At 43.9% G+C, this 14,792-nt stretch overlaps 1 protein-coding gene across 1 annotated transcript in view; it reads left to right on the forward strand.

Annotated features, from left to right (window-relative positions):
- asns (asparagine synthetase) overlaps positions 1–14,545 on the forward strand; it is a gene marked incomplete at its 3' end in the record, with an annotated part of 49,648 nt that extends 35,103 nt beyond the window's left edge. The window contains 3 exon segments of the mRNA XM_037693566.1: positions 3,363–3,463; positions 14,226–14,307; positions 14,388–14,545. Of these exon segments, the coding sequence (XP_037549494.1) occupies positions 3,363–3,463; positions 14,226–14,307; positions 14,388–14,545 (341 nt within the window).
- Between the last annotated feature and the right edge of the window lie 247 nt (positions 14,546–14,792).

The following is a 14,792-nucleotide window of genomic DNA, read 5'->3' on the forward strand; positions in this document are numbered from 1 at the left end:
TAAACGTCTCAGTTTCTCTGATACTCCCTCAACATATGGAATGACCATTGGTCTGGGTCTGGGTTCCTCCTTTTCACCTGTTGGCTGACTGGAGTCCTGTTTGGGTTTCTTCTCTGCTTTTAGGAAGGCCCAGTTAGGATATCCACATTGCTCTAGAGCCTGTCTTGTGTGGGATTTCTCCTTCTGCCTGGCTCCTGAGCTAGTGGGGACGCTGTCTGCTCTGTGATACAGAGTCCTGATGACTCCTAATTTGTGCTCCAAAGGGTGATGGGAGTCAAACTGCAAATACTGGTCTGTGTGGGTGGGTTTGCGGTACACCTCAGTTTGCAAATGTCCTCTATCAGAGACTGAGACCTCACAGTCCAAGAAAGCCAACTTGCCATTTTTTTCATCGTCTCGCGTGAACTTGATGTATTTATCCACAGAGTTGATGTGGTCAGTAAAATGTTGGACTTCCTGAGATTTAAATTTAACCCAGGTGTCGTCAACATACTTGAACCAATGACTTGGTGGTGTCCCTGAAAAGGACGTCAAGGCTCTCTTTTCTACCTCCTCCATGTACAGGTTGGCAACACTAGGAGAAACTGGAGACCCCATAGCACACCCATGTTTCTGCCTATAATATTGCTCCCCATATGTGAAGTAGGTTGACTGCAGGCACAGTTTCAAGAGTTGACACAGTTTTTCTGTGGAAAGCGTGGTCCTGCTGCTCAGAGTGGTGTCTGATTTTAATTTTAAACTGACCGCCTCTACTGCATCATCAACAAGAATGCACATAAAGAGTGATGTGACATCAAAAGAGACCATTGTTTCATCAGTCTCCATGATGACATCCCTCACCTTATCCACAAAGTCCATGGTGTTCTGTATGTGGTGTTCTGAGCTGCCAACTAAAGGGACGAGTACAGACGCCAGATATTTGGAAACATTGTAAGTGACAGAGTTAATCATGCTAACGAATGGTCTTAAAGGTACACCTTGTTTGTGGATTTTAGGTAAACCATACAGACTAGGTGTGGCCTCCCCTGGGTACAGTCTGTGGTACAGAAAACGGTCAATAACCTTGTCCTGCTCCAAAATTTTTAGGCAATCTATCAATTTCTTCTTGTAACCACTTCCTAGATCTCTTTTCAGAGGTTCATAAGTGTTTAAGTCACTAAGGAGTGTCATAACTTTCTCATGATAGTCTTTCTGGTTCAAAATCACTGTGCACCTTCCTTTGTCTGCTGGGAGAATGATGATGTTTTTGTCCTTGCTAAGAGTGGTGAGTGCATCCCTCTCCTCTCTACTGATGTTGGAAGGTGGTGGTTTGGCATTGCTGAGGCAGACTGAAACTTTGATTCTGAGCTGTTCTGCTTCAGCCTCTTTAATTTTGTTGTTGCGGATGGCTGACTCAGTAGCTGTGATCATCTCCACCAGAGGAATTCTACTTGGTGCAACCGCAAAGTTCAGTCCCCTGGCAAGAATCTCTGTCTCCGGCTGGGTGAGCTGTCTGTCAGATAAATTCTTCACCCACTTTTCTGTCTCCCTGACATGTTATTGACTACTGGAGTGTTGTCCTACACTGAATGTGTTGTTATTGGAATAGTGATGGTGTTGATGAGTTATTAGTAAGTTAAACTTGTTTTATTGTCGAGTCTTGGACTTGACATGCTGTGCTAAGCTTGCCTGATCTGTACAGTCCAACATAAGTTGGACATAACATGTACAGTCCTATATAAGTATAGTCCATTCAGCTGCATCGCCTTCACGTTAGTAAACCTGTGTGAACTGTAGTAAAGTGAGCCTCCACTCAGAACCGTGAATCCGCAGCGCTGAGTGTTTTTTCAGCCTGCTTCTTTAAAACAAACCACGGGTCAGCTCATTTAGCCATGATGAGCATTATGAGAGGAGCAGAGAGAGGTGGTGACTTTAATAAATCAGCACATTATCATATCACTAAAGACACGGTCCCAGTCTTAGCTGTGAAGCAAGACGGCTAAAGCGTTAGCTGTCATGTTAGCCCAGGGGTGGGCAAACTTTCGGACTCGCAGGCCACACCGAGTTCTAAAATTGGAGTGAAGGGCCAGGAACAGATGGATGGAGTCCATGATGTTACACCCCAGCGCAATAACAGCCGCCAGGACGCTATTAATTATGGACAATTCCACCTTCTACACCACTCAAGCATGCACTCAGTCAGGATTATATGATAGAGCAGTGATTTTATTTACAATAATGAAATTATTGACTTTGTACCAACTTCAGGCCCAAACAACAAACAAATCAAGCAACTGTATTTTCTCTTACCTGAAGAAAAATAAAATGAACCAAACCAAAAGTCTCTTACCTCACTGTGCTAATTGAATACAGGAGAAAAGTCAAAATAAAGTGTCAGCTCACCTCTACAAACTCCTCACAAAACATTTTACAACTACAGATAAATGATAAATGGACTGTACTTATATAGCGACTTTCTATCTTATTTCAAGATACTCAAAGTGCTTTACACTACAATCTGTGCCTCATTTACCCATTCATACAGCACTCTACTAGCTAATTCTGTACAAAGCTAATTGAACAAATCATTCTAATGAGACTAGTCAGTGCTTTAGATCACATTCATACACTGATGGGACACACATCAGAGGCTAGGAGGGGTTCAGTGTCTTACCCAGGGACACTTCTGCATGCGACTGCTTGTGGGTTCGAACCCCCAACTCTCGCATTGGAGGACGACTGCTCTAACCACTCAGCCACAGCCGCCCACTACAGGATCTAAAGTTGATGACAGGTCATCTGTGGCAGGTTGGGAATGGAAGCAGACATCATCCTCCTGCAGCTCCTCTATGCAGCATCACAACAGAGTACCTGGACAATAATTCACACATTTTTGTCTTTTTTTTTTTTGATAATTCACACACAATTAACAGTTTCACACACGTGCACACACACAAAGCATGACTTGCAGTGAATCCTGATGGATGAAAAATAACATCCTGGTCGAGGTTTTCCTTTCACTTTATCCTGGATTCTAGTCAGCAGTCTATATTTAAGTGACTTGTTTATATTTAAGCGACTTGTTCTTCAGTTGTGCATGATTTAAATTAAACTTTCCATTTTAAATACTTATGTTGGTAGAAATTTTAATGTAATTTTTAGGTTTTTATTTTCTTTTTGGCCTGTTTGACTGCCTGATTAAAAACATAAAATAGAACTTTGTGCATCTGTCATGTCACAAACCTTTCTCCCAGCTCACATGTGCATTGTGATTCAATTAAAACTTATTTTAAGTTCAGTGTTTTAATATTTATGCTTGGAGTGGTTACATTGGATTGTATTTGCAGTGAGTAAAGTAAGAAAATGATGTGCTCCTCCTCCAGGCTCCAAGTCCCAAAGTAGCAGCAGAGGATAGCGTTCGTCTCCTGAAGGAGCTCTACATGTTTGATGTTCTTCGTGCTGATCGCACCACTGCTGCACATGGGTAATGTTCACAAACCTGTCTGTCCAAAATTTCATCTGCAAATGACTCCATAGAGAAAACATGAATTAGTTTGTCATTTACCTTCACCCAACGTGAACATTGCCATTTAGTGTGCATGAAATGCACATTATTTAGATCCTGTTTGTTCCTCCTGTGCCGCTTTTGCTGCTTACTATGCTATGATTTTAGTTTTTTTTTTTGTACCATTTATGCTTTAAGCTTTAATTAAGCTTGATTAAGATACACTGATGCTGATTTTTAGTCCAGTTTTAGTTTATTTTAACTACCGTATTTTTCGGCCTATAAGTCGTTTTTTTTGCATAATTTGCACGCCCTGCAACTTATACGCCTAAGCAACGTATTGATGGATTTTTCCATATTTATAAACCAATTTTTGGCTGAGATTTGACCATTTTCATTTATTCTGACTGAAAGTATTGAATACTACCATTTTCAGCCGCTAGATGGCACTCGAGTGGTATGGTATGCCGTTGTGTCATGTAATAGGTAAAAGAGGCTATTAATGACACAATCGGCTTGCCTTAGCCTGTCACCTTTGTCCAGCTCACCTGGAGCAAAAGTCAAATCAGCTTCATTTCACTGCACCGCCCCGGTGAAATGCAGCTAATTTGACCATTGAAGTGCATTTATTAAGTAAAAGTTCAACCTTTGCTATCATTTCGAGCAAATAAATAATTGTTTTTAAGTGTTAATCTTGTTAAATTCTTGTTAAAACCCTACCATGCATGCAGCCACCATTTGGCAGCCAATCGATTTTTGGCACAACACCGGCCCACATTTCCAGGTTGTCAGCGGTGACGCGACAGGTCAGTGGTGTGTAAGGATCCTGCCCTGCACCCTGCCTTCCTCTCTCCTCTACACTCCTAATTGGCTCCAGCTGCAGATGATCAACTCAACACCCAGGAGGAGCATAAGAAGATTCAGGAACCACTCTGCAGGCGCTGGGACATTGCCTACCAACGAGTTTGGATCTTGCTGTTACCTGCCCTGCTTGAGTTCCATGTGAACTGTGACTCCTCCTGTCTACAATTGCTGGATGCCTTCCACCACTTGCCTAAAATCTACTTGTTGCTTCACCTTGTGCCACTGGACACCATTTGGACAATACCATCTTATTGTTTCCTGCTACAAACCGTAAGAACTATTCTACAAGAAATCGTCATCCAACCACATCCCTTTAAAGTACCGCTCTCTCCCCAGGTATTCCCGTTCTCTTGTGGATGTCTTATTTATCACAACCCTGTAAATAAACACTGTAAATTATTATCTGAGTCCTGGTGTCTGTTCAGTTCTGGTCTTTCGTTCTGGGTACACCCGCAATCATAACAAGAATGTCCCAGCCAAGCCAAGTACCCCTGAAAGACTCCGGATCTGAACAGAGCCAACTCACTCTTCAGGCTATGTTACACAGAGTAGAGAAAAATGAAGCTACTCTGGAACGCTTGTTAAATCTGCAACAGACTAACCAGTCTAATCTTCAGGAATTGGGCAGCATGTTGTTTTCAGTCAAACAAGGGATGACTCAGCTCCTGCCACCTGCTGCAACACCTACACCTGAGGTCAGTTTTCCTATTTCTAATCCTCCCCAAATGACCACCACAGAGCAAAATTTAAATCCGGCAGAACTTTTTTGTGGAGAGCCTGAAATGTGTGGGGGTTTTGTACTTTAGTGTGAACTAACGTTTCAGAGAGCACCCAGTCTTTATTCTTCAGATGCTGCAAAAATCTCCTTTTTCATCACTCAGCTAAAGGGGGACGCATTACGTTGGGCTCATGCTCATTTATCCTCTCACCCTGTCAGTACCTTAAGCTTTTCCTCCCTTTTAGAAGATTTCAAGCGCGTGTTCGATCAACCCCTCCAACGAGCAGAAGCAGTAAAACGTCTACTCACCCTTTGACAAGGCAGACGCTCTTTTACGGCTCATGCTCTGGAGTTCAGGATCATCGCCGCCCGAACCGGATGGGGAGAGGTCGCACTCAGAGGTACCTTCCTACACTCCCTCTCCAACGCCATAAGAGACCATTTAGTGGCACTAGATGAACCACAAAGTTTGGACGAGCTAATTCAGTCAGCCACACGCATCGATAACCAGCTACAAGAACGAAGGTGGGAGAAAGACTACAATTCCTAGAATTCACCTACTTCCGGTTTTCCCTCTACGTCAAAACATCGAACCGTTTTCAATAGAAGAGACTACGTTTCCCAGAGTTCCACTGCTTCCGGTTTTCACTCCACGCTGAGACAACCACCTGCACTAATGCTAGAGTACAAACCCGACTCAGAACCAGAACCTATGCAGTTGGATCGCACTCGCCTCTCTCCAGAAGAGAGACAAAAAGAATTAACAATAAAGCTTGTCTTTATTGTGGTGAACAAGGACATTTTATTGCTCGTTGCCCACTCTTGGGAAACAGCTCCTCTCACCAATAAGACAGGAGATATTGGTGAGAAACTCTTCTTCTTCTCCTGTCTCCCGCTTGGAACTCAACACCACCATTATTGTTGATAGAGAAAGTAAATCAGTTGTTGCTCTAGTGGACTCTGGGGCCGAGCAAAACCTCATTAGCCAGGACTTGGTTGAACTCCTATCCATCCCCACACAACTTCTCCCCACGCCACTGACGATGGCCGGGCTAACGGGTCAAAAGTTCGCTTCAGTTTTTAAGAAGACTCTACCTCATGATCTCCGGGAACCATCATGAACACTGAGTTTTTTGTATTCGAATCACCCGTTACACAGCTTGTCCTGGGTTTTCCTTGGCTCAGAGATCACAACCCCGTAATTAATTGGAGGATTAAAAGAATAGAACAATGGAGCCCACACTGTTTAATGAACTGTTTAAGAACTGCTGTTCCTTCCACTATTAAACATCCTGAGGCACCCGATCCAGTCGATTTGTCTAAGATTCCTACTGTTTACCATGACCTTGCCCCTGCATTTAGTAAACAAAAGTCCCTGTCATTACCATTGCACCGTCCTTATGATTGTGCTATTGATTTACTACCAGGGGCTCCTCTTCCTTCTAGCCGCCTTTACAATTTGTCTGGTCCAGAACATGACTCCATGAAAGAGTTTATCTCTGAATCATTGAACTCGGGAATAATTCGTCCCTCCACCTCTCCTGTTGGAGCAGGATTTTTCTTTGTGGCTGAAAAAGACAAGACCTTACGTCCCTGCATAGACTATAGAGGATTAAATCAGATCACAATTAAGAACAAATATCCTTTACCACTAATAGACTCTATCCATGAACAATTGCACTCTGCTAAAATATTTTCCAAATTAGATCTTCGTAACGCTTGTCACCTCGTCCTAATCAAGGAAGGTGATGAATGGAAGACAGCATTTAAGACACCACTGGGACATTTTGAGTACTTGGTCATGCCATTTGGTCTCACCAATGCCCCTACAATTTTTCAAACATTGGTTAATGACATTTTGAGAGACTTTTTGAACATTTTTGTATTTGTGTATCTGGACGACATATTGATCTACTCATGGGATGAGGAGCAACACGTTCACCACGTCAGGACTGTCCTACAACGATTATATGAGAACCAACTGTACGTTAAAGCCGAAAAGTGTGATTTTCATGTACAATCTGTCTCCTTTTTGGGCTTTATTTTTGAAGGAGGACAATACCGCACAGACCCTGAGAAAACTAAGGCAGTGGTGGAATGGCCAACACCTGAGACACGCAAACAGCTGCAGCAATTTCTGGGCTTTGCTAACTTCTACCATAGGTTCATCAAGAACTACAGCAGGATCGCTGCTCCTCTCACCCAATTGACCTCCACCCTGCGGACTTTTAAGTGGACTCATGAGGCAGAAACGGCTTTTGGTGAGTTAAAAATACTTTTTTCCTCTACCCCTATTCTTTGCCACCCCAATCCTAAGAAACAGTTTATCCTTGAGGTCGATGCTTCTGACACTGGCGTAGGAGCCATTTTGTCTCAGAGATCTCCTGTTGACAACAAAGTACACCCCTGTGCGTTCTTCTCTCGACGCCTTTCCTCTGCTGAACAGAATTACGACGTAGGCAACCGTGAGCTCCTTGCCGTCAAGTTGGCCTTGGAGGAGTGGCGACACTGGCTCGAGGGCACAGACACACCATTCCTCATTTGGACTGATCACAAGAACCTCACTTATCTCCGCGAGGCCAAGAGATTAAACCCCAGACAAGCGAGACGGTCGTTATTTTTTACAAGATTTAACTTTGTACTGATTTTCAGACCCGGCTCTAAAAATGTGAAGCCCGACGCCCTGTCTCGTGAGTTCTCACCACCTGAGGACACCGAACAGGAACCAAACATTCTACCCTCATTCTGTGTGGTTTGTTCGTTGACCTGGTCCATTGAGAAGGACATCTTAGAGGCCCAGAAGTCCGAACCTGACCCTGGGACAGGCCCTGCTGGCACTATGTTTGTACCCACCAGTATCAAGGCTAAGGTACTCAACTGGCTCCACACTCATAAGATTTCTTGTCACCCAGGTGTTGCTCGTATGCTAACTCTGACTAAGAGACACTTCTGGTGGCCCTCCATGAACGAGGATGTAAAGAATTACGTAGCCGCTTTCCCCACATGTGCCAGAAGTAAGACTGGCAACCAGCCTCCAGCTGGAAAATTACAGCCACTTCCCACCCCTAGCCGCTCATGGTCCCATATATCTCTGGACTTTGTTACTGGGTTGCCCCCCTCTGATGGTAAAACTGTTATTCTCACTGTCATTGACAGATTCTCTAAAGCAGCTCATTTCTTTCCGTTACCCCAGCTTCCCTCGGCCTTGGAGACGGCCCAGCTGTTGGTCCAACATGTTTTTCGAGTTCACGGCATCCCATCGGACATCGTTTCTGACAGAGGACCCCAATTCATATCACAGGTATGGAAGAACTTTTGTAATTCTTTAGGGGCCTCTGTCAGCCTAACATCGGGTTACCACCCGCAGTCCAATGGTCAGGCCGAACAGGCCAATCAGGAATTGGAGGCTGCCCTCAGGTGTGTGGTGGAGGACAACCCCTCCACATGGAGCCAACATCTGGTATGGGTGGAATATGCCCATAACACCCACACATCATCTGCTACTGGTTTGTCTCCATTTGAAGCCTCCCTTGGTTACGCTCCACCATTGTTTCCCAGTCAAGAAGGTGATGTAGCAGTTCCTTCTGTGCAACATCACTTCAGGAGATGTCGTCGGGTCTGGCACCAAACTAAGCTCACCCTACTGCACACAGCTGCCAAAAACAAGGAGATTGCAGATCGTCACCGATCTGCAGCTCCATCTTACAAGGTTGGACAGAGGGTCTGGCTGTCGACCCAGAACATCCACCTCAAGGACACCCCACGTAAGTTGGCTCCCCGCTTCATCGGTCCCTTTAGCATCACGCGTATCCTGAGTCCCACGGCAGTCAGACTCCAGCTACCTGCATCTATGCGGATTCATCCCACCTTCCACGTGTCTCAACTCAAGCCCGTCGCAGAGAGCCCACTGTGCCCTCCTGCCGACCTCCCTCCGCCCCCCCCCCCCCGTCTCATTGATAACCATCCAGCCTTCACGGTCTGCCGCATCCTGGACGTTCGGCGCCGGGGGCGGGGGTTCCAGTATTTGGTCGACTGGGAGGGTTACGGTCCAGAGGAGCGCTCTTGGATCCCGAGGTCCTTCATCTTGGACCCCAGCCTCATCACCACGTTTTTCAGGGCACACACAGAGAAGCGCTTCAGGCCGCCAGGAGGCGACTCTTGAGGGGAGGGTAATGTAAGGATCCTGCCCTGCACCCTGCCTTCCTCTCCCCTCTACACTCCTAATTGGCTCCAGCTGCAGATGATCAACTCAACACCCAGGAGGAGTATAAGAAGATTAAGGAACCACTCTGCAGGCGCTGGGACATTGCCTACCAACGAGTTTGGATCTTGCTGTTACCTGCCCTGCTTGAGTTCCATGTGAACTGTGACTCCTCCTGTCTCTCTACAATTGCTGGATGCCTTCCACCACTTGCCTAAAATCTACTTGTTGCTTCACCTTGTGCCACTGGACACCATTTGGACAATACCATCTCATTCTGTTTCCTGCTACAAACCGTAAGAACTATTCTACAAGAAATCCTCATCCAACCACATCCCTTTAAAGTACCGCTCTCTCCCCAGGTGTTCCCGTTCTCTTGTGGATGTCTTATTTATCACAACCCTGTAAATAAACACTGTAAATTATTATCTGAGTCCTGGTGTCTGTTCAGTTTTGGTCTTTCATTCTGGGTACACCCGCAATCACAACATGGTGTTGCATAATAGATGCGACTTATACGGCGAAGCAACATATTTATGTATTTTTCCACTTTATTAGACATATTTGGACTGATGTGACTTATAGGGCAGTGCAACGTGTACGGCAGAAAATATGATAATTTCGTTTAATTGATTGATCTATTTTCTTTTGTTTAACATAATGCTGTTTTTGGTTTGCGTTCATGTGTTTTTATTAAGTATTGTGATTGCTATTGGTTTTATTCACTGTAAGTTAACTGTACAGCACTTAGTTTACACAGTGCTGTACACTGTTTTTGTGCACTTTAAACACTAAGGTTGTTTAAAATGCCTTAAAAATAAAGCTTGTATTGTATGGTTGTGGTACTTTTGGAATTTTTCAGCCGCTTGGATTTGGTCCAGTACTGCCCTCCTGTTTATAATGGAAGTTCTAAAGACTTACAGGATCTCAAATCATCACTTAACAAAAGTCCAGCCAACCCATAAGTTATATCTTTACTATACAAAGTGTGAACAGTATAAAACAGATCTTATCTGTCTAAACAGGTCTCTCTTGAAAATGAGTCGTGGTGACTCAATGAGACTACCTGTAAAGGTTAAATAAAATTAAGTAAAACAAAGTTGGCATTTTTTATCTATTGCTGCCACTTTTGACCAATTTATCTTCTGCCTGTACTTGTGTTTTAGCAGCATTGTTTCAAGCAAAACATAGGGATTGTGACGTTGACCGACCCAATTAGCATGATTAATAACACCTGTGAGTCATCTTCCAGTAAGACTACAAGACAAGAAAATTGTGCGTTGCTTGCACGATTGTGCTACTCACCCTTTTATAGTAGCAAAGTCAATAAAATCCAGTTTGGATGTAATTGTGATCATGCAGATACAGCATCCATAATGAATGCAGCTTAGCTCAGCATCAGGGTTACCATTCATTCAACCTTTATTTAGACAGGTTAATCCCATTGAGCCTTGAGGACTCATTTACAAGAGAGACCTGATTTCAACAAAGAATGATGACAACAATGGACAACATATTTACCAGATGTGTGTGTGAATGTTCCTGTAAAGTGCCCTGAGTCAACTTTGTTGTGATTTGGCGCTATATAAATAAACTGAATTGAATAGATACATTTATATTGTTTTATTACCCTCTCTATATCTGTGCACATGTTCGTCAAACACAACACATACCTTTAACACAATACACACATTTATCTTGTCCTTACTCAGCACATTACAGTTTAGGTCAAAATACAAACCGGATTCCAAATAAGTTGAGATACTAAACAAATTGTGAATAAAAACTGAATGCAATGATGTGGAGGTGCCAACATCTAATATTTTATTCAGAATAGAACACAAATCACAGATCAAAAGTTTAAACTAAGAGAATGTATCATTTTAAGGGAAAAATCGTTGGTTACGTACTGTAACCCCAGATTCTATGAATATAGGTGTAGCCCTTTAAGGCTGTCGCTGATGGGTTTATCCCGTTATGCGCAAGCATCATACTGAAAAAATTAGTCCACGCCCACCTGCTGTGTAGGCCTCCCCAGGAACCTACGCCAGGATCCTGTTCGTGGACTTCAGCTCCGCATTTAACACCATCCTCCCTGCTCTGCTCCAAGACAAGCTCTCCCTGCTCCATGTACCTGACTCCACCTGCAGGTGGATCACAGACTTCCTGACAGACCGGAGTCAGTGCGTGCGGCTGGGGAGAGCTGTCTCGGACACTCGGACTATAAGCACAGGATCTCCACAGGGCTGTGTGCTTTCCCCTCTGCTTTTCTCCCTGTACACCAACTGCTGCACCTCTAGCCATGACTCTGTGAAACTTATTAAGTTTGCAGATGACACCACCCTCATCGGGCTCATCTCGGACGGTGATGAGTCTGCATACAGGAGGGAGTTGGACCGGCTGGTGACCTGGTGCAGCAGCAACAACCTGGAACTCAATGCCCAGAAGACAGTGGAGATGATTGTGGATTTCAGGAAAGCCACAGCCCCTCTGCCCCCCCTCACCTGTAATGATACCCCCATCACCACTGCAAATTCTTATCGGTTCCTCGGCACCACCATCACCCAGGACCTCAAGTGGGAGCCGACTATCAGCTCCCTCATCAAGAAGGCCCAGCAGAGACTGTACTTCCTGCGACAGCTGAAGAAGGCCAAGCTGCCGGCCAAGCTGATGGTGCAGTTCTACACAGCCATCATCGAGTCCATCCTCAGCTCCTCCATCACGGTGTGGTACGCTGGGGCCACTGCCAGGGACAGACTCAGACTGCAGCGCGTTGTGCGCTCAGCTGAGAAGGTGATCGGCTGCAGCCTTCCATCCCTCCACGACCTGTACGTCTCCAGAACTGTGAGGCGAGCAGGTCGGATCACAGCTGGCCCTGCTCACCCTGCACACGGACTGTTTGAACCACTCCCCTCAGGCAGGAGGCTTCGGTCCATTCGGACCAGAACCTCCCGCCATAAGAACAGTTTCTTCCCCTCTGCTGTTGGACTCCTGAACACTCATAATGCTACCTCATAATTTCTGCTTTGGTCACATTACATCTGTATTATAATTGAATACTCCATCTGTACTGTTCTCTAAGCTTTTTTATTGTTTTCTATTGTATGGGTGTACATATGGTTATGTTATGTTTTTAATTTTACTTTATTTGTGGGTGTACACAGGTCTTATGTCTTATGTAATGTTCTCATTTTTACTTAATTTTTACTTTATTTTTACTTTATTTTACTTTACTACTATTCGCACCTTATGTCGAAGCAAATTCCTAGTTTGTGAACCTCGTTCATTGACATGGCAATAATAAACTGATTCTGATTCTGATTCTAATACAGGCTTCAAACTGTTCAATCATTGTGGGCCTTCTTTGTCGCACCTTCCTCTTTATGATGCGCCAAATGTTCTGTACAGTTGAAAGATCTGGACTGCAGGCTGGCCATTTCAGTACCCGGATCCTTCTACGTAGCCATGATGTTGTGATTGCTGCAGAATGTGGTCTGGCATTATCGTGTTGAAAAATGCAGGGTCTTCCCTGAAAGAGATGACGTCTAGATGGGAGCATATGTTGTTCTAGAACCTGAACATAGTTCTCTGCATTAATGGTGCCTTTCCAGACATGCAAGCTGCCCATGCCACTAGCGCTCATGCAACCCCATACCATCAGTGATGCAGGCTTCTGAATGGAGCGTTGATAACAACTTGGGCTATCCTTGTCCTCTCTGGTACGGATGACATGGCGTCCCAGTGTTCCATAAAGAACTTCAAATCATGACTCATCTGACCACAGAACAGTCTTCCATTTTGCCACACTCCATTTTAAATGACCCCTGGCCCAGTGCAAACGTCTGAGCTTGTGGAGCTTGCTTAGAAATGGCTTCCTCTTTGCACTGTAGAGTTTCAGCTGGCAACGGCGGATGACACGGTAGATTGTGTTCACTGACGATGCTTTCCGGAAGTATTCCTGAGCCCATTCTGTTATTTCCTTGACATTTATTCCTTGAAATATTCCTGTTTGAGGTGCAGTGATGTTTAAGGGCCCGAAGATCACGAGCATCCAGTAGAGTTTTACGGCCTTGACCCTTACGCACAGCGATTGTTCCAGATTCTCTGAATCTTTTGATGATGTTATGCACGGTTGATGATGATAACTTAAAAGTCTTTGCTATTTTACGTTGGGTAACACCATTCTGGTATTGCTGCACTATCTTTCTGCACAACAATGGTGGAATTGGTGATCCTTTTACCATCTTGGCTTCTGAGAGACACTGACACTCTGAGAAGCTCTTTTTATACCCAATCATGTTGTCATTTGACCTAATTAGTGTTAACTAGTCTTCCAGCTGTTCGTTATATGCTCAATTCCCTTTTTCCAGCCACTTATTGCTACTTGTCCCAACTTTTTTGGGATTTGTTGACACTGTGAAATTTTGAATCAACATATTTTCCTTTAAAATGTTACATTTACTCAGATTAAACTTTTGATCTGTCATCTATGTTATATTACAAATAAAATATTGACATTTGCCATCTCCACATCATTGCATTCAGTTTTTATTCACAATTTGTTTAGTGTCCCAACTCTTTTGGAATCTGGTTTGTACTATAATTTTAAAGCCACAGTACTATAGTTTATAATTTCTTATCTGGCAACCCGACTGACATGGGAACTACTGTGTTTTCATGTAAGCCTGCTCATTTTTCGTTTATTACCCCCAAGAAACATAAAAAAACATGTTTCCAGAGGCTGTTCTCGTGTAAACAGGGCCTCAGACTGAAGAAGTCTTTTAGATAAAAGATGAAACGTTTCAACAAAGAAGAATCTGTCCAGAGGACCTGACTGAACATTGTTAGATTTATCTACCTAGATTACTGAGTATGCATCAGGACATAACGGATAGTTTTGGCATTTCTTTGACTTAAATTCTAGCTTGGACGATCACAGTGTTGTTGTAATGTTTCAGCCTGGAGCTCAGAGTGCCTTTCTTGGACCACAGATTTACAGCTTACTACCTCTCCCTGCCTGAAGAGATGCGAGTTCCTAAGGTTGGCTTATATCATCAACTTTTATAACAAATGGGGAGCACTGTGTTCCAGTTCCAATGTTTTCTGATCTCTAACTGCAGGATGGTGTGGAGAAGCACCTTCTGAGGGAATCTTTCAAGGGCCTTAACTTGATTCCTGATGAGATCCTGTGGAGGCGTAAAGAAGCCTTCAGTGATGGTGTGATGTCTGTGAAGAAATCATGGTACACCTGTCTCCAGGAGTATCTTCAGTCTATGGTGTGTATTACTGTGGCAACATCATTACAACTCCATATCAGAACAGCTGATGGCTGATACACCAGTTTAAAACATTTTGAGGGGCGACACGGTGCTGCAGTTGGTAGAGCTGCCTCTTTTAGTTGGCGCAATATGTGGTAGTAAAGCTGATTTTGTGTTTAGCTGTGCCCACCAATGGATATCCATATATTTACATATACATATATATATACATATATATATATATATATATATATATATATATATATA

The sequence above is a fragment of the Nematolebias whitei genome, chromosome 19, assembly GCF_014905685.2.
Source record: "Nematolebias whitei isolate Nwh7 chromosome 19, NemWhi1, whole genome shotgun sequence".
Lineage (NCBI taxonomy): Eukaryota > Metazoa > Chordata > Actinopteri > Cyprinodontiformes > Rivulidae > Nematolebias > Nematolebias whitei.